Raw genomic sequence first — 25411 nt, 5'->3', positions numbered from 1 at the left:
GGATCTGATCTAACAGTTCATCCATGTTTCTATTAGAGGTGCTGCAAAACAGGGTGCACCTATGGACTCCACCCAGAAGTATCCAACCTGTGGCTTTCCAGCAAGTGCAAAACTACAGTTCACAGCATGTTGGGAGTTGTAGTTTTGCAATAGATGGAGAGCTACAAGTCGCAGACCACTGTGCTATAAAAATTTGCAGTGCAAAGGGGGGGTGGTGTTGGGTTTACTGCCCACATCAAAAGAGCTAATAACTAATCTTTAACTATTTGTTAAAAGAATAAGGAAAAAACATAGAACAAAAGTGTAATAAAATATTATATATTTTTTCATAGAGCGATGTAGTACATTAGAATGTCCATGGTGCTGGAAATCATGCACTTTATAACAGGCTACCATTGTTTGCTATCATCTTTCATCGCTTTAACAAGCCAGTCTCGCTCCTGGTCATCGTCAGTGTCACTCATGTCGCTGTTGTCCGCAGCCAAGAGCCGTGAATAGTTTATTTTCTTCGTATGTGGAAGTCTGGGATGGATCAACAAGAACAGAGAAATCCACAGCAGCAGAGTCACGCTGCACGCTTGGAACAGTATAGGGAGGCCAAAAGCACTGATGATGAAACCACTGACAATGCTACCCAGGCTGGCGCCAAAGTCATGTGACAAGCAGTGCAGAACCAGCTGCAGGGACCTCTCTGTACCTGGCGTAGCCACGTCATTGGCTTGGGCATTCACAGCCCAGATGAGGGCTCCATTGCTAAAGGCACTCAAAACCTGAATGAGCCACACGGCCCAAGGTGTCCATAAGAAGGAGTAATATACCATCTGTACCGCCAGACAGCCGAGGCCAATGACCACAATCCATTTGACTGAGAAGACTCTAAATAGTTTATTTTTGAAGAAGTGGAGCACAATTTCGGAGAAAAGGGCAATAGCGACAGAGATTCCCATATAGAGTTCTGAGCAGCCCACATCCTGCATCTGCCAAAATAAAAAGTTGTGCGCTGTAGACCAGATGGCACCAGTCAAAAATACGGTGATGGACAGCAGGATTACTCGACCATCGCTTCCGATAAGACTCAGGGCTTTGATGGTCTTGTTTGTGTGTTCCGTTTTCTTGGAGACGTGTATAGGATAAAAAGTGCTAAGAATTCCTGTGATGATCATAAATGCAGAGTAGCCATAAAAATGAAGATAGATTCTGGGGATATCTGTGGTCAGGAAGCAACTGAGACTTTCTATCAAAAACACAATGGCAAAAGAGCCAATGCAAGCGCCCGAGTGGCTCCATATCCACACTTTACCATGCCGGTCCGTGGCATCTACAAAGTCGAGATACTCATATAGGCTGTCATCTGCTGTCCACTTCAATGGAGCCGTGAAGACAGACCAGACCATGATCATGCCCAGAACTACCAGGAATATCTTGTTTTCTCTATCGAGGAGATGTTCTAAAATGTGGATGCCCAAGCTGGTTTCTCTGACTTTCTTCTTATGGGCAGAATGATTGGACAGTTTAGGTTGGAAAGATGTCACAGAAGAGATGTTCTCAAACATAGAGCTGGTGGAATTCTCTCTCAGTTTTGCAGATTGTTTAATAAGTGTTTTACGCCTTTTCTGATGTGGAGTGCTGGTCTCTGTAAGTTGAGTTGGACTGGAAAGTGCTAATGTTATATCTAAGTTTGTTCTATTCTCCATGGTTGTGAAATTTATAGTCAAAGTCTCTACTGGCTCACTGCTGGCATCTTCTGTAAATAAGGTCAGTGCAAGTCCAGGTGTCGGAGAACCTTCAGGAATCAGAAAACTTGCATTGTCCTCTGGTCCAAACAACTCCATATCCATACTACCAGGAGTGATCAACTTCTCCTTCCAAGGAATGCTAAGATTACAGTATCTTAAGACCATATGACTTTCCAATGGGGCACAGAAAGTGAAGGCTACGGCAGTTATGGCTGACAGCAGCAGAGAGGTTGTGATGAGAACCCTTCTCTTATAGTTTGTTTTGGCCATGTAAGAGCACAGAGGTGCACCCAAAACGTGAATGACGTGTTTCAACCCCATTATCATCCCTACAAAAGGAGGGCTCATTCCCAGGTATCGGAAGAAGATGGTTAAGAAAGGGTTAAGGCAGAACTTTCCAATGCCATGGAAGAAATGGAACAGGCCAGCGATGGCCAGAGCCTGGCTGATGTCCCACTGCTTGGTGACACTCATGTTCTTGGCTGGGGAGCCGCGTCCAAATCTATAAAGACAAAACAGCATGCAGATTATAATAAGCCAAAATATATTGTAGTTACTACTTTTCAGGTTCTATTGCAAGATTATATTGTCAGAGATTATCCAATTCAATGGCAATAAAACATTCATCTACAATACCGCAGTGCCTATAAAGACTATCCTCAGGCCACTCATCAGCTTGATGTCTGCAGGCAGTGGTAAGTCGTTACATTAGTCCATGTGTCCTCTGGATACTTTTCATCCAACACAGTGTCCCCTGAGGAAGCTTATTTTGCCAAAATGCGCTGGTACGTTGAATACTGTTTCTTATATAAATTATTTTTTATCTAAGCCCTGGCTGTTGTGCAGACACTAAGTTAGCAAATGTCTGGGTCATTTCCTCATTCTCTATACTGTGTTAACCCCGTAGGCCTTGGCAGAGTTCGCACCACTGTGGCCCCGGTTACGACTCTGACAGGTATGAAGCATCAAGTGTTGAACCTGTGAGGAGACAGGGGTGAAAAGGGAGGGATAGGTTGCAGGACAATCAATCTCTTTTACACTAGGGAAACTTAGAGGGTACAAAATCTACCACTACCCTCTAAACCAGTCTTTCCCAACCAGTGTGCATGCAGCTGCTGCAAAACTACAACTTCCAGCATTACCAGACAGCCTTTGAGAAACAGTGCTCTAATTCCAACAATTGTTATCCCAGAGTGTTCACTCTTCTCTTATGATATACAATATTTATGGTATCTCACTATTTTGTTAGAATGTTTAATGAAGGTTAAGTCCTTTGAGGCTTTAAATATTTTCATCAAAATATATTTTAGGTTTGATTATCTCCGACTCTGTTTTCGTATGAACGTATTCTATTTCATGGTTCTGAAATTTGGTCCACAGTCTCAGCGTTCTAAAAAATAAAAAAAGGTCTGCCTGTTAAGATAAAGCACTGGCAGGATAATGCCTCGCAGTTTGCAGCAAGTGTCTTGAGAGGGTGCGAGTGTTTGCTCTTAGTAGCAGGACCTAACTTCCTGGTGTGATAAGGAGCTTAGTCGGCTGACAGTCTCCCCCCCCCCCCAACCCAGCCCCAAGCACATAATACAACATAGAAAGCTACGTGATCGGCTGCTATGCAAGACGTATTTTTGGGTATAGGTGAAGACCCTGCCAGCTCTCTTTCTTGTAAATCCAGGGATGGTCACCTCTGGCCACTTGTCTGAGCTTCTCTACACAGTCCCTGACTAACTCTGCACTGAATATGACAGACTAAAGATCTATGGAACATTTTAAATGAGAGACTCCGATTTTTACCAAACAACTGCGAGAGAAGGTTTGCTGGTGTAACCATTGATGCCAAACTGATGGCATTTCATACCAATCCTTGGATCAGTGAAGGTCCAAGCGCTGGACGTCACTAGTAACCCCTAATATACAACTGGGCACTGGGAAAACTACAACTCACATCTTAACAGCCTTTGTCCTCTTATGGTTGCAAAAGTACAACTCCCATTCTGCCCTAACAGCCCTTTACCCTTCTATGGCTCTATAGTGGTTGCAAAACTACAACTCCTATCCAGCCTCGACAACCTCTGGCCTCCTATGGGTCTACAGCGGTTGAAAAACTGGCCCCCTATGGCTCCATAGTGGTTGCAAAACTACAATAACTATCCTGTCATGACAGCCTCCAGACTCCTATCGGTAGCAAAACTGGTCTCCTATGAGTTCATAGTGGTTGCGAAACTACAATTCCCAACCTTCTGTAATGGCTGCAAACACTACAACTCCTATCCTGCCCTGATAGCCTTTTGCCTGCAATGGGTCCACAGTAATGGCAAAACTGGTCTATGCATCCATAGTGATTGCAAAACTACAACTCCCATCCTGCCCAGGACATTTTTCGGCCTCTTATGGGTCCACAGTGGCTGCAGAAATACAACTCCCATCCTGCACTGACAGCCTTGTATCTCCTATTGGTCCAAAGTGGTCACATGGGGAGTGGTGCTGACAAGACCAGAAGGATTAATCCACAAAAAAATTTAAATAAAAAATACAGTTTTGCTCTCCATGACCAAAAAGGGTTAACTGCTCCATTTGACTGTCACAATGCAATGCAAACCAGACAGGTTGAGCAGGTTGCAGTGCCGCGTGTAACAAGTGAACAAGTCTGTCTAGATTCTTCGGGGGGGAACAAGTCTGTCTAGAGGTGTCCACCGGGTCAGATTACATGATGGATTGAAAATATGATCATTTCTGCAATTTCCTGCTTGCTGTCAGTGACTTGAACCTCTCGGGAACACTGTAGGCAAATGCTACACTCTGTTCCCACTGATGTATCAGTCTACTATAACAGTGGTATCCAAACTGCAGACTTCCAGATGTTGCAGAACTACGACTCCCGGCATGGCCGGACATCCATTGACTGTCCGGGCATGCTGGAAGTTGTAGTTTTGCAACATCTGGAGGTCCGCAGTTTGGTGACCATAATGCCTAGCGATAAGCACCATACAGGTCGAGCCTAGGAGGCCGAAGTAGGTCATGGGTTCTATTGTATCCTAATGTGGAGAACGGTACTGCACCTAAAGTCGGGAGGGAACTAAACTGCACCTAATGTGGGTTGGGGGTTACTATGCTGCCAACCTTATGTGGGGGACCTATACTGCCAACCTAATGTGGGGGGGGGGGGGGAACCTATACTGCCAACCTAATGTGGGGGGGGGGGGGGGACCTATACTGCCAACCTAATGTGGGGGGGGGACCTATACTGCCAACCTAATGTGGGGGGGGGGGGAACCTATACTGCCAACCTAATGTGGGGGGGGGGGGGGAACCTATACTGCCAACCTAATGTGGGGGGGAACCTATACTGCCAACCTAATGTGGGGGACACCTATACTGCCAACCTAATGTGGGGGGGGGGGGACACCTATACTGACAACCTAATGTGGGGGACACCTATACTGCCAACCTAATGTGGGGGGGGGGGGGGGGACACCTATACTGACAACCTAATGTGGGGGGGGGGGGACGACGACCTATACTGCCAACCTAATGTGGGGGACGGACGGACCTATACTGCCAACCTAATGTGGGGGACGGACGGACCTATACTGCCAACCTAATGTGGGGGACGGACGGACCTATACTGCCAACCTAATGTGGGGGACGGACGGACCTATACTGCCAACCGAATGTGGGGGGGGGGGGGGGGACGGACCTATACTGCCAACCTAATGTGGGGGGGACACCTATACTGCCAACCTAATGTGGGGGGGGGAACCTATACTGCCAACCTAATGTGGGGGGGGGGGGGGAACCTATACTGCCAACCTAATGTGGGGGGGGGGGGGGGGAACCTATACTGCCAACCTAATGTGGGGGACGGACGGCCCTATACTGCCAACCTAATGTGGGGGACGGACCTATACTGCCAACCTAATGTGGGGGACGGACGGACCTATACTGCCAACCGAATGTGGGGGGGACGGACGGACCTATACTGCCAACCTAATGTGGGGGGGGGAACCTATACTGCCAACCTAATGTGGGGGGGGGGGGAACCTATACTGCCAACCTAATGTGGGGGGGAGGGACCTATACTGCCAACCTAATGTGGGGGGGGGACCTATACTGCCAACCTAATGTGGGGGGGGGGGAGACCTATACTGCCAACCTAATGTGGGGGGGGGGGGGGGGAGACCTATACTGCCAACCTAATGTGGGGGGGGGGGGGAGACCTATACTGCCAACCTAATGTGGGGGGGGGGGGGGGGGGGGAAACTACAACCCCTTATCCTTACTAGATCATTATCTATACAGGCCATATTTTTAGAGAAGACCACCCCTTATCCTTCCTAGATCATATTATGTATGCAGGCCATGTTCTTAGAGAATACCACCCCTTATCCTTCCTAGATCATATTATGTCTACAGGCCATGTTCTTGGAGAAGACCACCCCTTATCCTTCCTAGATCATATTATGTATACAGGCCATATTTTTAGAGAATACCACCCCTTATCCTTCCTAGATCATATTATGTATACAGGCCATATTTTTAGAGAAGGCCACCCCTTATCCTTCCTAGATCATATTATGTATACAGGCCATATTTTTAGAGAAGGCCACCCCTTATCCTTCCTATTATATTATGTATACAGGCCATATTTTTAGAGAAGGCCACCCCTTATCCTTCCTAGATCATATTATGTATACAGGCCATGTTCTTAGACCACCTCCCTGCCCCAGACCAGTTCATATAATGCACACAGACCATACAATGAGGTCGTCTCAAAGAGGTTTCCCTGTATATAGGTAATGTCATAGATCTTTATTCTGACTGCAGCGGTTATGATGACGTCATGACACATTATCAATCAGTGTTGCATAGGGGTGTATACAGACTGACCTGATGCTGCGGTTGTTACGATGATACAGGGGTCCCCCCCACACCAGGAAGGGCCTCCCGGAGAGAAGACACCCGCTGGAGCCGCCACATCTCCGGCCAGGACACCGTTTACACCTGCCGCACGCCTTCCTCTTCCTCACCTGCCCGGGGCGGGGAAGACACGTCACCCGCCAACAACCTGCAGCGGCCGATCCTCCCGCTCCTAACCACGCCCACCAGCAGGTGTCGCTGCTCTTGCACCTGACAGGCAGCAGATGACACCGTCGCCTGGATACGGGATGAAGCGCAGGGATCATAGAGGCAGGAGACAAAACAAAGAGAGGACCGCGATCGCTACTGCCATCTAGAGGTCACAGGGCAAATAGCCCTGATGTTCGCAAATGTTGAAGAAAAATCCCTAAAACACAGGCATTTTACTAAAGCGATATACTAAAGCACTTCATTAAAAAATAAAAAAAAATACCTTAGGGATATATATACATACATATATATATATATATATATATATATATATATATATATATATATATATATATATATATAGAGCTTAAGTTTTCCCAACCAACCAGATGCCGCGTTTCATGTTTCCCACGTAGTTGACGGAATAAGCAGCCGGCTCTGATTGGTTGCTGAGCTTCGCCAAAAGATTGATATGGAGGCTCTGGTTGCTGGGCTTAGTTGGGTAGATTAGAGCGAGGCTCTGATTGGTCGGTGAGAGTAGTCGAAGGAACGAGTGCAAGACTCTGATTGGTTGCTTAATAGTTGAGGGAATGGGTGCGAGGCTCTGGTTGCTGAGCGTAGTTGGGCAGATTAGAGCGAGGCTCTGATTGGTTGCTGCGCGTTGCTGGGGTGCTTGGGAGCGAATCTGATTGGTTGCCGACTCTGAGGCGTCTGTGGAGATGAGAATTCAGACTTTTATACAGAAACAGGTGGCTTCATTCTCCCGTGTGAGGGAACTGAGGTAATTTTAGTCAGACCTGGTTGGGCTACCATGTTATACACTCCTGTGAGGGAAATGAGGAAATTTTGGGTAAAATATTGGTTGGGTTACCATGTTATACACTCCTGTGAGGGAAATGAGGAAATTTTGGGTAAAATATTGGTTGGGTTATGATGTTATACACTTTTGTGAGGAAATTAGGACATTTTGGGTAAAATATTGGTTGGGCTACCATGTTATACACTCCTGTGAGGGAAATGAGGAAATTTCTGGTAAAATATTGGTTGGGTTACAATGTTATACACTCCTGTGAGGAAATTAGGACATTTTGGGTAAAATATTGGTTGGGTTACCATGTTATACACTCTTGTGAGGGAAATGAGGAAATTTTAGGTAAAATATTGGTTGGGTTACCATGTTATACACTCCTGTGAGGGAAATGAGGAAATTTGGGGTAAAATATTGGTTGGGTTACCATGCTATACACTCTTGTGAGGGAAATTAGGACATTTTGGGTAAAATATTGGTTGTGTTACCATGTTATACACTCTTGTGAGGGAAATGAGGACATTTGGGCTAAAATATTGGTTGGGTTACCATGTTATAGACTGAGGGAACTGAGGAAATTTTAGCCAGACATTTGGAAGGTTACTAAAGTTTTACACTAATGCAGTGTTTCCCCACCAGGGTGCCTCCAGCTGTTGCAAAAACTACAACTCCCAGCATGCCCGGACAGCTGTTGGCTGTCCGGGCATGCTGGGAGTTGTAGCTTTTGCAGGAGCTGGAGGCACCCTGGTTGGGGAAACACTGCACTAATGTGAGGGAACTGAGGAAATTGTGATGGAAATATTGGTTGAGTTAGGCTGCATTCACACCACGTTTTTGCAATACAGTTCCCGTATCAGGTTTTTGATGAAAAACGGATTGCTCAAAACCTGACTAAACTGTATCAAAACGTGTGTACAAATTTCAACCCGTATACAGTTTATATTCTTTTTTTATTTATTTTAATTTATTTCATCATTATTTCTTTTTTAATTTTACTTTCTGCCCCTTTCTCTCCTACTTCATCTCTACAGTGTTTCTCCTTTATATATATATATATATAGAGTTGCAAATTTTGCTTTATATATTGCAAAGTACTCATGCTCACTGTACACGTGTCGTATTTTTCTTCTGTATTAAGATACAAAATCCTTTAAATAAACAGTTATACAAAAAAAACATATGCGGTTTGCAAAATAATGTCCGGTTGCATCTGTTTTGTAAGAAAAAAAACATATGTTTTTAACGTTTCACTCCATTTTGAATAAAGTTTCACTTGTTTGATTGAAATTCCAAGAAAAAATACTGTGCAAAGTCAAAAACCGAATGGTGAAAACCGGATGGAACCGTACGCACATACAGTTCTGTACGGTTCCCATTGACTCCCATGTTAAAAAAACGCATACGGTTTAATACAGTTTTTCACCCAGACCAAAAAACGTGGTAGACTACGGGTATGGGTAAAAAAACTGACAAAACCGTACAGGATGCAAAACGGACTAAACCGGATGATGCTTTTGACATACGGATTTCAATGGAGAGTCAATGCATACAATGGTTTTCAATGGAGAGTCAATGCATACAATGGTTTTCAATGGAGAGTCAATGCATACGGTTTTCAATACGGTTCCATATGGTTTTCACATAGAAAACGTATATGGGAACTGTATTGCAAAAATGTAGTGTTCCCGTAATACGGTTCCCGTATATGGTTTCAAGTTAAAAACTGTATGGAACTGTATAGAAAACTGTATGCATTGACTTAACATTGTAAACTGTATGTCAAAAGCATCATCCGGTTTAGTCCGTTTTGCAGCTTATTCGGTTTTGTCAGTTTTTTTTACCCGAAACCATAGTCTACCACGTCTTTTGGTCCGGGTGAAAAACTGTATTAAACCGTATACGTTTTTTTTTTTAACATGGGAGTGAATGGGGACCGTACAGAACTGTATGTGCATACAGTTCCATCCGGTTTTCACCATCCGGTTTTTGACTTAGCACAGTTTTTTTTTCTTGGAATTTCAATCAAACAAGTTAAACTTTATTCATAATGGAGTGAAAAGTTAAAAACGTATACATTTTTTTCTTAAAAAACGGATGCAGCCGGACATCCTTTTTTAAACCATATACATTTTTTAACTGTATATGGGTTAAAATTTGTACACACTTTTTGTGGTCCGGTTTTGAGGAATTCGCTTTTCATCTAAAACCTGATACGGGAACTGTATTGCAAAAACGTGGTGTGAATGCAGCCTTAGGCTGGGTTCACATCATGTTTTTGCAATACAGTTCCCGTATCAGATTTTTGATTTAAAAAAAACAAAAACATATTTTTCAAAGCCACACTAAACTGTATAAAAACATGTGTACAAATTTTAATCCGTATACGGTTAAAAACGTCCGGTTGTATCTGTTATTTAAGAATAAAAACGTATACATTTTTTACTTTTCATTCCATTATAAATAAAGTTTCACTTGTTTGATTGAAATTCCAAGAAAAAAAACTGTGCAAAGTCAAAAACCGTATGTTGAAAACCGGATGGAACCTTACACACATAGTTCTCATTGACTCTCATGTAAAAAAAAAAAGTATCCGTTTCACTACGGTTTTTCATCCTAACCAAAAACGTGGTAGGATACGGTTTTGGGTACGGGAAAAAAACTGGCAGGACGCAAAATGGGCACAACCTGATGCATCTTTTGGCATACGGTTTTCAATGGAGAGTCAATGCATACGGTTTTCAATACGGTTCCGTACGGTTTTCAAATTGAAAACGTATACGGGAACTGTACTGCAAAAACGTGGTGTGAGCATTTATATGTTTCATATCTTTTGAGGTACTACTGTATGTAATAAAAATTTGGCCCCCAGCTTCAAAGGGCCACACAAAACACTGCACATTTCATGACGGGGGACACTGGAGAAAAGCAATTTAAAGTTACCGTCTATTCACTAATTTATCCCCCCTGCCTCCTTTGTCATGGGGATTTTATGTAAATAAACATACTTGTGGTGTAATGGAAAGTTCTGTTCCTTTCTCATTTCTTGTCATTATAAGATCTCTGCTTGCTGTCAGTGAATGGGAATGATACAGCCTGCCAGGGATCTGTACAGACCTGAGTCCTCAGCCTATGTGTTTCAGATACATGTGCTGATACATTGTAACAAAACTATTAGGGCAGGGGAGATTTTCAGCTTAAAAATGGCCATAAAACAGATTTTACGGTGTGTGTGAACATGGCCTAAGGGTCTATTCACACGTACAGTATTCTGCGCAGATTTGATGCGCAGGATTTCAATCTGTGTTCAGTTTACATTGAAATCTGCAGCAGAAAATCCTGCACATCAATTCTGCACAGAATACTGTATGAGTGAATAGACCATTAGACCAGTGGTCTTCAACCTGCGGATCTCCAGATGTTGCAAAACTACAACTCCCAGCATGCCCGGACAGCCGTTGGCTGTCCGGGCATGCTGGGAGTTGTAGTTTTGCAACATCTGGAGGTCCGCAGGTTGAAGACCACTGCATTAGACAGTATTTCCCAACCAGGGTGCCTCCAAAACTGCAACTCCCAGCATGCCCGGACAGCCAAAAGCCTGGTTAGGAAATACTAACCCAAGGCCCAAATTACACGGCCTGCATCCCAGCTAGTAAACAAGGTTGCAACATGACCCACCCCGTGTTGTTATGAAGAGAAAGCTATCCAGGATAAATCTGGTTGCAGAAAAACGCAGGTCTTAAAATGACCGCTTTTATTTTTATTAGCTGCAGGGCAGCGCATCATGTTTCTGATGCATACATTAAAAAAATGGGCCAAAAGTAGTCACAATTAGATTGTTTAGCCCATTAAAGTCAATGGGCCTGCTGGGAAGACATTGGGCTGTACCTTTTGCAAACATATAGCCCAATGGAGATTAAAAAACTTTGTGTGAATACAGTCTAAGGGTAGGGTCACACGTAACTGATCCGCAGCCACCGGTGACCTGACCCATAGTGTGCCTCCAGCTGTTGCCCCACCCTTCGGGTGGTCTGCGATATCTGACTACACCTGTGTGTCTTCTCTAAGCGGCAGATTGCCGTTGCGTGGGGGGTGGTGGGGTGGTGGAGGAAACAGCTGGAGGCACACTATGAGTCAGGTCATCACTGCAGATGCCTTATGTGTGACCCTACCCTTAAGGGACAGTCACACATGATTATTTTTGCTGCAGATTTTGCTACCCATTGACTTTTATGGGTAGCAAAATCTGCTACAGAAAATATACAGCAGATCTGCAGCAGAATATATGCACGTGAATGTACCCTTAGGCTGCGTTCACACGGTGAATGTCGGCATGGACAGTGCAGGGCGCCGGCAGAAAAGCATTCATTCTTTGTGCGGACACGGAAAAAGGAATTTCTGTGCTGGAAACATCTGACACAGAAATTCCGCCGTGTGCACAGAGCAGCAAAATCCTGTTGAATTCAACGGGACTTTGCTGCAGCGGACATTCCAAGCGGAAGTCCGCATGGAATTTCCGTCGTCTAAACGCGGCCTTAGGGTACATTCCCACACGGCGTATTTGCTGCGTATTTGCTGCTGCGTATTTTATTTTCTCTGTTGAAGTCAATGGGTAGGAAAATACGCAGCACCAAATACGCAGCAAATACGCAGCACATACGCAGCAAAATACGCCGTGTGGGAACATACCCTTAGGGTACGTTCACATGGATGGATTACCTGCAGAATTTCCGCAGCGGATTTTGCTATCATTGACTTCAATGGGTCAGCAGAAAATCTGCAGTAGAGGCAGATATGAAGATTTTCTTTCGGACCCATTGAAGTAAATGGTAAAAAAAAAATCTGCTGCGGATTATCCGCAGCAAATACATTGCGGAAATTCCACAGGTAATCCACTCGTGTGAACAGACCCTGAGGGTGCGTTCACACGTGCAGATTTTCTGCTGCAGATTTGCTGTAGCAGAGTTTGCTACCCATTGACGTCAATGGGCAGTAAAATGTGCTGGAGCAAATCTGCTGCAGAAAATATGCATATGTGACTCGGGCGGATTACCTGCGGATTTTTCTCAGTGTATTTGCTGCGAAAAAATCAGCAGCGGATTATGCTACAAGGGTCCTTAGGAAAGTCTGCAAATCTGTCTCTTGTGGATTTTCTGTTGACCCATTGAAGTCACTAGTAGCAAAATCAGCGGCTGATTTTCCACAGTAAATATGCTGCGGAAATTCTGCAGGTAATCCACCTGTGTGAACGTACTCTTATGGAGTATGTACACGGGCAGGTTACCTGCAAGTTTCCCCACAGCAGAATTTCCCCATAATATTCCATTGAGGTTAATGTGATGTGTGGATTTTCGGCTGCGGAATTTCCACTGCGGACAATCCACAGTGGGAAAACTCAAATCTGCCTGTGTGAACATACGCTTACAGTCTCGGAGCTACCATGCTAATAGGGTTGGAACTATTTAAAGTAGGAAAATCGGAAAGTGAAAGGGGTATTCCAGCCCTAAAAAGACATACTCCTATCCACCTCTGCGACCCCTCCTGCGATCTCTAGAAAGGAACCCCTGACTCTCCCTGCTGAATGGAGTGGTGGACGCTTCATTCATTGTTTATAGGCACACGCACATACCCGAGCCATGTACTTCTGTGGTTAGGGAATATGTTCCCTTAAGGCAAGCTCTAATACCGTCTCTGACATAAAAATTTACAAAAAAAGTTGTGCTTTGAAAAGGAAAACACACCCAAAAAAAGAATATTGACTAGGGTAGAAAGGGGTTAATAGGGACTAATTGATCAGTTATGTTGCACAAGTTTATCAAGTCCTATGATGTGACTGTAAGACCGTCGCTACAAACCTTCTAGGTCAGAAGTCCCAGCCTACACATGTCCGCAGTTTATTGTTTTGGTTGGGGGTAATGTAGAAAGAGAACCAGTTGGAGGACAATTTTTTTTTAACTGTGTGTGGTACTGTGTCATTCTCAGTTATTGGAGGAAACCTGTAGACCTATTCATGTGTTCTTGATGAAATAGATGACTGAGTCTATACCCCAAAGCTTGACATATTACTCTTGTAGACAAACGTCTTATCCTTTAACCTTTGTTCTGATTTATTTGCTGCCAATTGTAAGGGCCTATTCACACTACGGATATTCTCCGGAATTCCGCTTGGAGAATAATAATGCAGCAGCCTTCTATTATCCTCATTGAGATTCTGCTGCATCGTTCACACTATGGAATTATTGCAGCCGACGTTCCGCCATGGAAATTCTGGACCCCAGACACCACTGAAGGAATGAACATTTTTATTCTTTTGCCAGAATCCACTCTTAAAGGGGTTATCCAGGAAAAAACTATTTTAAATATATCAACTGCTCCAGGAAATTAAACAGACTTGTAAATTACTTCTATTAAAAATCTTAATCCTTTTAGTACTTATGAGCTTCTGAAGTTAAGGTTGTTCTTTTCTGTCTAATTGCTCTCTGATGACACGTGTCTCGGGAACCGCCCAGTTTAGAAGAGGTTTGCTATGGGCATTTGCTTCTAAACTGGGCGGTTCCCGAGACACGTGTCATCAGAGAGCAATTAGACAGAAAAGACCAACCTTAACTTCAGAAGCTCGTAAGTACTGAAAGGATTAAGATTTTTTAATAGAAGTAATTTACAAATCTGTTTACCTTTCTGGAGCCAGTTGATATTTGAAAAAAAGTTTTTTCCTGGATAATGCAGTGAGGAACGTTGCGGATCACTCACCACAAATTCAATGCTGTGCACTTTATTCAGAGATGATGACAGTGGCTATACATAGACAGATGGAACTGCAGGGCAGTAGGTGTTGTGGAGCCCCGTCTGGACGACGCATTTCGGAAACGGTCCTAGCTACAGCTGAATAAGCAAGGTCTCAATATCATTGCATTACAGAGGGGATAATGCTAAAAAAATATTACACAGTCTGGTGCCGGGAATTTCCATAGTGTGAATGGTGCAGTGGAATTCCGCTTGGAAAATTCTTAGTATAAACTTATGGTGTAAAAAAAAAAAAAAAAAAAAATCCTAAAAGATCAGGCATTGCAGCATCTGACCGCGCGCCACTCTTTGAGGTCTATGCTATTTCCGAGCTAATGTAGATTTTAGCTCATATCTATGTTAGCTCTCTAGCAGAAATTTGGTGCTGCGAGAGGCTACAATTTTTTGTGTCCTGTTTACAGTAAAATTAAAGGGGTATTCCAGGAAAAAACTTTATTTATATTTATATATATATATGCTGTCTGTCTGATTGTACAGATATGTAAATTACTTCTATTAAAAAAGAATGTAATCCTTTCACTATTTATGAGCTGCTGAAGTTGAGTTGTTCTTTTCTGTCTAAGTGCTCTCTGATTACACCTGTCTTGGGAACCGCCCAGTTTAGAAGCAAATTCCCATAACAAACCTATTCTACTCTGTGCAGTACCCGAGACAAGCAGAGATGTCAGCAGAGAGCACTGTTTCCAGACAGATAAGAACAACTCAACTTCAGTAGCTGATAATTATTGGAAGGATTAAGATTTTTTAATAGAAGTCATTTACAAATCTGTTTAACTTTCTGGATCCAGTTGATCTAAATCTAAAAAAAAAAAAAAAAAGTTTTTTCCTGGAATACCCCGTTAATCAGAAGAGCAACATGGCAGGTTATCTATTACCTCCTATGATGTGAAATGACATCATGCTGCGTAGTAATACAGATATGGTGAGAGACTGTGTGAAATGGGGAATCTATGAAGCAGTTTTTATTTACAAACTTTCACCTTTTTCCTATTTTACACCACCTATGCCAGAAATTATGCCAGAAATGTACAGTGGTCCCTCAAGTTACAATATTAATTGGTTCTGGGATGACCATTGTATGTTGAAACCATTGTATGTTGAGACCAGAACTCTATGGAAACCTGGTAATTGGTTCTAAAGGCACCAAAAATGTCATCCAAAAATAGGAAAAAGTAAGGATTAAAGAAAAATAAGTAGATAACTAATATAGATAAAGCAAATCCTTACATATAAAAGTAAGAAAGACCTGCTGGGAGCTGTAATCACTGTCTATGTCAATGTTTCCCAAGCAGGGAGCCTCTAGCTGTTGCAAAACTACAACCCCCAGCATGCCCGGACAGCCAAAGGCTGTCCGGGCATGCTGGGAGTTGTAGTTTTGCAACAGCTGGGGGCACCCTGCTTGGGAAACACTGGTCTTTGTTATGGACAGGAACTTCTTCTAGGTCCTGTACAGAACACGAAATGTCCTAAAAAAGTAACATGGAGTTGCCCTTACCTGGTGTCCAAAGGAGCAGGTAACCCTGATATAGGTAAAGTGTACAGAACATGTAATACCTCTCTCTGTACTGTAGGGGGCGTTACCAGACACCAGTCAGTGCATACGCTTCAGTAATACAGGGGTTTTACCAGTGAATGCCCATTCTGATTGGTCGGTTCTTCCAGCCATTGACATGTTTCACAGATCCGGACTGTCCGTACATTGTTTGTCGAGTCTGGTTTTAAGTTACAATGGTTCAGAAAAGAACATTGTATGTTGAAACTATTGTATGTTGAGGCCATTGTAAGTTGAGGGATCACTGTACTACTATATTTCAGACTTGTTATATCCCCCTCCCCCAACTGTGCTAGTATTTAGGGGGGAAAAAACTGTACCACTCATTTCAAGTTTCTTGTTAAAGTAATTTTAATAAATAAATATATTTCTTTTATCCCTTTATAAACAGCAGAAATCCTAATGATCATCCCAAGAAGAAAATTATTCAGGGTCTGTATCCAGCAGTTATAGCTAACACATGGTTCTTCCAGTTGTGGGAGTTGATGTTGGAGCTTGTAGTCCCCCCCTTTTACAAGTTGTCAAGCGAAGATATATTGATAATTTATGTAAATTGCTTTCCAGTGTAAACATTTGCTATAGTTACGATCTTCAAACCACCACTCCATAAAACATTAGTGTGTGGCTCACTGTGAATTCTTCATCATTTGGACCAGTGCTCTCCATACTTTCGCCCTGTAAATGTTGCGAAACTACAACTCACAGCCTGCCTGGACAGCCGTTGCCGGGAGTTGTAGTTTTGCAACATCTGAAGATTGGAAACCACTAGTCTCAATGGTGCAATGGGGTAGTTCATACAGGGCCAAAAGTCCAAGCCGTCACTGAATGATCCCTGCAAATGTGTTGATGGGGAGAAGGAGTGATTTTGTCATGTATCTACTAATTCCACAGTCTTCTTTACCCTCCCCATGGGCACGTGATGCCCGCATTTTCTGTAGGCTGTATCCAGGCTCCTGGCAGGGGGAAACTTCAAAGCTGCAAAAAGAAATGATGGGGGAGATTTATCAAAACCTGTCCAGAGGGAAAGTTGCTGAGTTGCCCATAGCAACCAATCGGCTTCTTTCATTTTTCACAGTCCTTTACAGAAATGAAAGAAGAGATCTGATTGGTTGCTATGGGCAACTCAGCAACTTTATCTCTAGACAGGTTTTGATATATCTCCCACTATATGTTTAATTGGTATATTGATAGGCTTAAAGGACATATTGATGACGCTTAAAGAGTACCTGTCACCAAATAAAACTTTTAATATAGTGTTCCTTATGTAATTAGCAGACACTTTACCATTCACTTGCTTTTAAAATTATGAACATAAATATGTTTAAAATGTAATAGAAAAATCGGCCACTAGGTGGCTCTGTTCCCTGCCACAATTAATACAGTGAGTTTGGTCTCCTCCCAGACTGGCAAAATACATGTGAAAAAATGTGACAAAGACCCTCTTGCTAAATCGCTCTATTTCCCCATTTTACGGGGTGGGGGGGGGAGACGCATTTGCCGGGATAATCTGCGCGTATTCAAAAAAAGGTGCCAAATTCTACACTGTTTGGACCAAGCCTTATAGTAGTTAGTTATATTCTTGTACATAGGGGGTAATATTATAGGATATTGTAGTACATAGGGGGCAGACTTCTTGTAGTTATATTCTTGTATTAGCATTATTATTATTAATATTTTTTGTATTGTATTTAGGGGGGCAGTATTATACTCATGATGTGTTTTGATGGATAATGGCAGATTATAGACTGATAGTTACAGGGCCAATGTAAACCTCTTTTATTACAGCCTACCTGGACACATTAGTGTACACCCTTCGGCTGTCTTTGTCCAGCTGTAGACTCAGTGTCCTGAGATCCAGGCTCCTTATTTGGATGGTAGATGCTTTTAATCCATTAAGTTTGCACTGCAACCAACAAAACCCATGGCATCATCAGGTCTGTTGTATAAGGCCATCAAATGGTAGGGATATCTATGCTAGAACTTACCAATGCAGAGCGCCCAAATGATGAGGATTTTCCTGTTTCATCAATGTAGACATTCAGACACACGAGATCTGGAAAATAAAGTGCGCGTAATGAGATATGTACATTACTTGATATGCCCCCTACTGGTCAAAGAGGAAACAGTTCTCACCATCTGTTTCGTTACTTGGTATTGTTTTTATAATTGCCCCCGATGTTTTCATCACCAAGCACTCCTCTCTCTCCCTATTACTGGCTAAAGCCTAGAACATAAAAAAAATAAAAGACATTTCAAATAATATTGTTGCAATTTATAAACCTTATACTTTCTGCACGTCTCTTTCGTCTGTATAATCAGAGGTTTTCCTTTGCCTTATTTTTTAAGTACCTTTTGATAATGGACCTGGATTCCTGCACCTCGAGCATCCCCGGCAGCCTTCTTTTTGGTTAACGTGTTCACTATTAGCATAATGCACAGATAGACAAGATGTAACTTTTTTTTAGAAATGGAATCTTTTTTTTTTGTGTTAAAAGTCTTATGTATAGTAATTGAGTAGAGAAGTTGAAAGCGTAAGGGTGGGAGCATTCCAAAAAGAAAAGAATTTCCTCTGTAGTATTCAGCAGCTAATAAGTACAGGAAGGATTAAGATTTTTTAATAGAAGTAATTTACAAATGTGTTTAACTTTCTGCCACCAGTTGATTTAAAAGAAAAAAGGTTTTCACAGGAGTACCCCTTTAACCCCTTAAGGACTCAGCCCATTTTGGCCTTAAGGACTCAGACAATTTAATTTTTACGTTTTCATTTTTTCCTCCTCGCCTTCTAAAAATCATAACTCTTTTATATTTTCATCCACAGACTAGTATGAGGGCTTGTTTTTTGCGCGACCAGTTGTCCTTTGTAATGACATCACTCATTATATCATAAAATGTATGGCGCAACCAAAAAACACTATTTTTGTGGGGAAATTAAAACGAAAAACGCAATTTTGCTAATTTTGGAAGGTTTTGTTTTCACGCCGTACAATTTCTGGTAAAAATGACGTGTGTTCTTTATTCTGAGGGTCAATACGATTAAAATGATACCCATTATTATATACTTTTATATTATTGTTGCGCTTAAAAAAAATCACAAACTTTTTAACCAAATTAGTACGTTTATAATCCCTTTATTTTGATGACCTATAACTTTTTTATTTTTCCGTATAAGCGGCGGTATGGGGGCTCATTTTATGCGCCATGATCTGTACTTTTTTTTGATACCACATTTGTATATAAAAAACTTTTAATACATTTTTTATAAATTTTTTTTTAATAAAATGTATTAAAAAAGTAGGAATTTTGGACTTTTTAAAATTTTTTTCGTTCACGCCGTTCACCGTACGGGATCATTAACATTTTATTTTAATAGTTCGGACATTTACGCACGCGGCGATACCAAATATGTCTATAAAAAAAAAAAAATGTTTTTTACGCTTTTTGGGGGTAAAATAGGAAAAAACGGACGTTTTACTTTTTTATTGGGGGAGGGGATTTTTCACTTTTTTTTTACTTTTACTTTTACATTTTTTTACATTTTTTTTTACACTTGAATAGTCCCCATAGGGGACTATTCATAGCAATACCATGATTGCTAATACTGATCTGTTCTATGTATAGGACATAGAACAGATCAGTATTATCGGTCATCTCCTGCTCTGGTCTGCTCGATCACAGACCAGAGCAGGAGACGCCGGGAGCCGCACGGAGGAAGGTGAGGGGACCTCCGTGCGGCGTTATGAATGATCGGATCCCCGCAGCAGCGCTGCGGGCGATCCGATCGTTCATTTTAATCGCGAACTCCCGCAGATGCCGGGATCTGTATTGATCCCGGCACCTGAGGGGTTAATGGCGGACGCCCGCGAGATCGCGGGCGTCGGCCATTGCCGGCGGGTCCCTGGCTGCGATCAGCAGCCGGGATCAGCCGCGCATGACACGGGCATCGCTCCGATGCCCGCGGTTATGCTTAGGACGTAAATGTACGTCCTGGTGCGTTAAGTACCACCTCACCAGGACGTACATTTACGTCCTGCGTCCTTAAGGGGTTAATGACCAGATGAGGGCTTTAGTGCCACTGCAATGATGCTGTTTTATCTGTTGCTAGAGATTTTAGTGCACCTTATTTTTCTATTTTATCAAAATTTGAGGAAAAGGAAAAGAAAAGTTTTTCCTGGAAGCCCTCTAACAGTCAGTCCTACTTACACTTAGTAAATGTACAGTCTTGCGGGTCAACTTTAAGCTCGCTTAAGAACACGTCCTCCACTGGCTCTAGAGTTAAATCCCTGAAGTGGATCTGAAAGCAAGTAGAATGTTCAGTTGAATTTCCTTCAATTGGTTTTTTGCTATAGATATTTATGTCATATCTACATTGCCAGTATGTCTCTATTGCTTAATTGAGTTGATATCATTTGCCAGACACTTCTTCACCAAAAATGGAGACCAGGCACCCTGTAAAACAGGACTGGTTCCCCACCAATCAATTGTTTTATTTTATTAGTAGTCAAAAAACCTTTGGGTGCATTCACACAAACGTTATCTGCTGCAGATTTGATACTGTGGTCACCTATTTATTTATATTGATTTAAAGGGTTTTTCCAGCCTTAGACATCTTATCCCCATCAAAGCATAGGAGATAAGATGTCTGATCGCAGGGGTCCCCCCGCTGGGACCCCCGATCTCGGTGCAGCCCCCTGTGCCGGGCGCTGTTCCCAAGACCGAGATGTGACGTCACAGCCACGCCCCCTCGTGATGTCACACCACTCCCCTTTTATTCATGAATGGAGGGGGCGTGGCACAAGATCACGAGGAGTGGGGTGGCTGTGACATCACATCTGACACAGAATGCCGGGGGCTGCACGGTGGGACCCCTGCGATCAGACATCTTATCCCCTATAGTTTGGATAGAGGATAAGATGTCTAATGCCAGAAAACCCCTTTAACAGCATAAAATCTGCAGCAGCAAATACAATACATGTGAACATACCCATAATAAAATATAAAGTAATATGTTTAGGTTCATGTCTGGTTTCACCGCAAGTGACTATTTTTCAACTGAAACCAGTCGTAGACATACAGATATTATTGTATTTTTGCATCTTGAGTTACAACCCAATAATTGCTCTAGACAAGGCAGTAGTGGTTATGTTTTATGCCATTTAGGCAATTTTATAATATATATTCTACTTACTCAGCAGGGTGTGACACGAAGAGAAAAGAGACTATAAAATCTGTGCTGCCTCCTGAGGTGTGAGGTAGGTGGCATTCCGAATGAAAATAGGTATTTTGCTTTTATTGCTGCCTTTGCTAGATAACCTGTGTTTACTACACTATATTTTCATTAAAATTGCTCCTATATTTTAATTTAACCCCTTAAGGGTGCGTTCACACGGGGGTATTTGTCAGCGGATCCGCAGCTGCGGATCCGCTGACAAAGGCCCCTAAAGTGCTGCCCTCTTTGTGCCTGCTAATAGCGGCAATCCGCCGCTACCAGCAGACACACTGTGATGTGCGAGCCGCAGTGTATCCGCACATCGCGGCCGCTCCCCCGACTCCCTGAGCTACACAGAGAGCGGCCGCGATGTGTGTGAGTACACTGCAGGGTAACTCGCACATCGCAGTGTGTCTGCTGGTAGCGGCGGATTGCCGCTATTAGCAGGCACAAAGAGGGTAGCACTTTAGGGGCCTTTGTCAGCGGATCCGCAGCTGCGGATCCGCTGACAAATACGCCCGTGTGAACGCACCCTAAAGACACATTGGCTTTCGACCTTGAAGACACAGCATATTACAATTTTAGCTTTTTCGATTTTTCTTCCTCGCCGTCCAAGAGCCATAACTCTTCTATTTAATTTTAAAAGGTTATTTTATTTAACCTTTCATTTTACCTTAAAATGTACAATGAAGCAAAAACAATATTATTATGGGGGGATATTTGGAATGAAAAATGCAATTTTGTAACTTTTTTAAATTGTTTTAAAAAAAATGATAAACATTTTTTATTTACACTTTAAATGTCCAAACTTTTCCTTTTCAAATGCAATCACTAGATTGCCATAAGAGAATTATGCTATGCTAAGCAGGTTCTGTCAGCAGATCACCACAGGACCAGCTGGGATTAGGTGAGGATACCTCCGGCTGGCAGGAAATCCAATCTGACCACCGCAGATTTGTTGTGCCTGGACTTTCATTGCTATTGAACACTGCACTTAAAGATGATCTCCAGCGGTAAGAAATGTATCCTCCATCCGCAGGATAGGGGATAAATGTCTGACCACTTGGAACCTCCATGAGCTCCTGTATGGGGTCCCGGGTTGTCCCTGGCTCTGCACTGCTAGAGTGAGTTTTGTGCCCAGCACGTCAGCTGGTGGAAACCCCCCCCCCCCCCGTCATTCACCTCTATTGGGGATGGAGGGGGTGTTTTTCCACCAGCTGACGTACTGTGTGCAAAACGTCACTTCCTTGAGCAGAACCGGGCCTGCACAGGAGATCCCTGCGGATAGAGGATACATTTCTTAAAAGGGTTAATGGCCAACATCAACAGGATCACTTATGTTTGTCATTGACTGTGAGAGCACAGCTGATGATAGCAGCTGTCACTTAGCCTGTAAAGCAAGCACTGGTCCTGAGCTCACTTTAAGGACCCCTACAGGGTGCTTTTAGATGTGCCTGCTCGGAGCGGCAATACGCTACTAGGAGCAGAGACACTGCTGCGATGTGCGAGTTGCAGTGTGTCTGCTCGGAGCGGCGGATTGCTGCTCTGAGCAAGCACCTGTAAAGGCAGCATACAGCGGTCCTTCAGCAGCGGATCCGCAGCGTAATACGCACTGGGGATCCGCTCCTTTGAATGTACCCTAAGGATAGAGAACGCTCCACAGTGTACTTGGATGCCCTGGAGCGTTAAGTACCAGGTGGCCAGGGCATACATGTGTTATATAGGGGTTTAAATCTAGAACTTTACCTTGACTGAGTAAATTTGAAAGAACACGGGTTGTAATCCAAATCGCAGGTAGTAGGAGGCCACATCCAAGATAAAAGGGTCAGAAGTGGAGTCCCTGGATGGACATGGTGGCTGTGAAGTATAGGACATGGGTTAGATTAAAATATAAAATTGTAACAAAAATTATTAACAGAGGGATGGCATAACACAGCGTTTTAAAGGGGTACTCCAGTGGAGATCATATTTTTTCAAATCAACTGGTGCCAAAAAGTTAAACAGATTTGTAAATTCCTTCTATTTAAAAATCTTAATTCTTCGTGTACTTACAACCTGCTGTATGCTTGGGAGGAAGTTGTATAGTTCCTTTCTGTCTGACCACAGTGCTCTCTGCTGACACCTCTATCCATGTAAGAAACTGTCCAGAGCAGGAGCAAATCCTCATAGTAAACCTCTCCTGCTCTGGACAGTTCCTGACATAGACAGAGGTGGCAGCAGAGAGCACTGTGGTCAGACAGCAAAGAACTATTCAACTTCCTTTGGAGCATACAGGAGCTGATAAGTACTGGAAGGAAAAATATTTTTTATATAGAAGTAATTTACAAATTTGTTTAACTTTCTGGCACCTGTTGTAAGTGTCCAGGCAGCACTTAATAAACATGGTCAGGGAGGTGTGGAATTAAAAAAAAAATTTCAAAACTTGCACCCTCCCCTGCTATCCCTGGAATTGTGGTACTCTAGTCTCTGCAACATAATGCTTCCAGGTTTGTTAACATGACGTCAAAGGCCCAATCAGTGGCACAGCAGTGTGCCATCTCAGCCACTGATTGGCTGAGCTGGCTTGTTAAGTCATGTCTAAAAATTGGGAAGCACTGCACTTCAGAGAGCGGAGTTTTGCGATTTTGGGGAACAAAAGAGTTTTTCTTTTTTTCTCCCACAGCTTTATAAAAAATAAAAAACACTGCACGGACAACCCTTTTAAGAAAAGTTCTACAGTATTATTTCATTTCTGTTGTTATTTAAAGGGGAGCAGAAGCTTTTACTAAAAATGACATCTTGGAACAGCTGATAGGTCCTCCTAAAGAACTTCTGTAAGATCCAGGGGAGTCTTGCAAAATCCTTTTTCTCTATCCGCTCCATTGGGGGACACAGACTATGGGTATATGCTGCTGTCTCTAGGAGGTTCGACACTATGGCAACAAGAAAAGTCGGCTCCTCCCAGCCGAGTGACGTCAGTGCGCCGCGCCGCGCCGTGCAGTGCATAGCAACGACGCAGGGGACGCACACTGGAGGCCTGAAGCAGCGCGGACCCGACCCCGGCATCAGGTAATTATACAACCGGGGATGGGGGAGGCAACGGGGCAGCGGTGCCGGCAATGGGTGCCGCTGCCCCTTCTCTCCCCCTGGCTATCGGCGCTGCTGCCCCATTGCCGGCGCCGCTTCTCTCCCCCTGGCTATGGGCGCTGGCAATGGGGCGCCGGCTCCGATAGTCAGGGGGAGAGAACAGGCAGCGGCACCGATAGCCAGGGGGAAAGAAGGGCCGGCAGCGGCTTATCGGCGTATAACACGCAGAGAGACTTGAGGCTAAAAAATTTTGCCTAAAAAGTGCATGTTATACGCCGATAAATACGGTATTCTTACAGCATAAGAAAACAAAGAAAATAATAAATAAATAATAAATGTACATTTATTATTTATTTATTATTTTCTTTGTTTTCTTATGCTGTAAGAATAAATTAGTTTGCATCAATACCCACGACTTGGGTTACTTCCTTGGGAGTGCCATCGCAGCTTTTTCCTCCTACACTTCCCCAATGGAGCCGATAGAGAAAAGGAGATTTTTATGCGTACCGTAAAATCTCTTTCTCGAAGGATCCATTGGGGGACACAGCTCCCGCCCTGTTCTGGTGTTTCTTTTTCAGTCATCTGTCCGATGGTGTGTTCAGTTACCTTTTCTTCTGGTTGCTCGGACAGTCGGTGGTTTATTTCTGGACCTGTAGGTCTATTGCTCTGGGACTAAAACTGATTACCTCAGGTGCCTGTGGGTGGGTATACCCTGCTGGGAGGAGCCGACTTTTCTTGTTGTCATAGTGTCGAACCTCCTAGAGACAGCAGCATATACCCATAGTCTGTGTCCTCCAATGGATCCTTTGGGAAAGAGATTTTACGGTAAGCATAATCTCCTTTTCTGTCTCTTTCATTAAATGAATGAAAGAAACATAACAAGCCTGAAAATGCTAATTTAATTTGAGTAGAATAACAGCACAATAAATTGCCACCAAAAGTGCCTCAGACCAATGCTGTGAAAGTCAACCTTGATCTGACATCATCCTCAAATCTAATGATATGACAAGTGTCTACTTACCATAAGTGCAAGCTTGGTAATTCTGTCATAGAGAGTGTTAATGTTTTTGTCGTACCATGGATCCACCTGACCCAGGTATGTGCTAAGCTCACACATATCGCTCATGGTGGGCGACTCTTCCTGAGGAGAAAAATCATATTCGTGGAATAACTTTCAA

The 25411-nt window shown here is 43.2% G+C and overlaps 3 protein-coding genes across 13 annotated transcripts in view; 1 reads left to right on the top strand and 2 right to left on the bottom strand.

Moving 5' to 3' along the window:
* Nucleotides 1-302: 302 nt before the first annotated feature.
* Nucleotides 303-7339, bottom strand: MFSD6L (major facilitator superfamily domain containing 6 like). 2 transcript variants are annotated; one of them, XM_056549679.1, is made up of 2 exons: nucleotides 7187-7339; nucleotides 303-2238 (listed from the first exon to the last, which is right to left on the bottom strand). In XM_056549679.1, the coding sequence occupies exon 2, from the start codon at nucleotides 2208-2210 to the stop codon at nucleotides 390-392; it is 1821 nt and encodes a 606-aa protein (XP_056405654.1). In that variant the 5' UTR covers nucleotides 2211-2238; nucleotides 7187-7339; the 3' UTR covers nucleotides 303-389. The 2 variants fall into 2 exon arrangements, with proteins under 2 accessions (XP_056405654.1, XP_056405653.1); XM_056549678.1 differs by lacking the exon at nucleotides 7187-7339 and adding an exon at nucleotides 6621-6887.
* A 148-nt stretch (nucleotides 7340-7487) lies between these two features.
* NTN1 (netrin 1) overlaps nucleotides 7488-25411 on the top strand; it is a 362388-nt gene continuing 344464 nt past the window's right edge. Inside the window, exons 1-2 of one of the 5 annotated variants that reach the window (XM_056549688.1) lie at nucleotides 7488-7581; nucleotides 21151-21210. The gene's annotated coding sequence lies outside the window, so the exon portion shown is untranslated. Of the gene's footprint in view, nucleotides 7582-16354; nucleotides 16394-21150; nucleotides 21237-25411 lie in introns of those variants that run through there. The other 4 variants (XM_056549680.1, XM_056549683.1, XM_056549681.1 and 1 more) reach the window with 4 other exon arrangements.
* Nucleotides 16320-25411, bottom strand: part of PIK3R6 (phosphoinositide-3-kinase regulatory subunit 6) — a 59731-nt gene continuing 50639 nt past the window's right edge. For 5 of the 6 annotated variants that reach the window (XM_056549674.1, XM_056549673.1, XM_056549677.1 and 2 more), the window contains 8 exons: nucleotides 25255-25374; nucleotides 22914-23024; nucleotides 20162-20252; nucleotides 18311-18381; nucleotides 18095-18185; nucleotides 17947-18014; nucleotides 17752-17864; nucleotides 16320-16936 (listed from right to left, as the gene is read on the bottom strand). In XM_056549674.1, coding sequence (XP_056405649.1) covers nucleotides 16780-16936; nucleotides 17752-17864; nucleotides 17947-18014; nucleotides 18095-18185; nucleotides 18311-18381; nucleotides 20162-20252; nucleotides 22914-23024; nucleotides 25255-25374 — 822 coding nt within the window. In that variant the 3' untranslated portion in view covers nucleotides 16320-16779. Of the gene's footprint in view, nucleotides 16937-17751; nucleotides 17865-17946; nucleotides 18015-18094; nucleotides 18186-18310; nucleotides 18382-20161; nucleotides 20253-22913; nucleotides 23025-25254; nucleotides 25375-25411 lie in introns of those variants that run through there. The other variant, XR_008849478.1, reaches the window with a different exon arrangement.

The sequence above is a fragment of the Hyla sarda genome, chromosome 13, assembly GCF_029499605.1.
Source record: "Hyla sarda isolate aHylSar1 chromosome 13, aHylSar1.hap1, whole genome shotgun sequence".
Taxonomy (NCBI): domain Eukaryota; kingdom Metazoa; phylum Chordata; class Amphibia; order Anura; family Hylidae; genus Hyla; species Hyla sarda.
The sequence above is the reverse complement of the archived record's forward strand: the minus strand, read 5'-3'. Positions and strand labels throughout refer to the sequence as shown.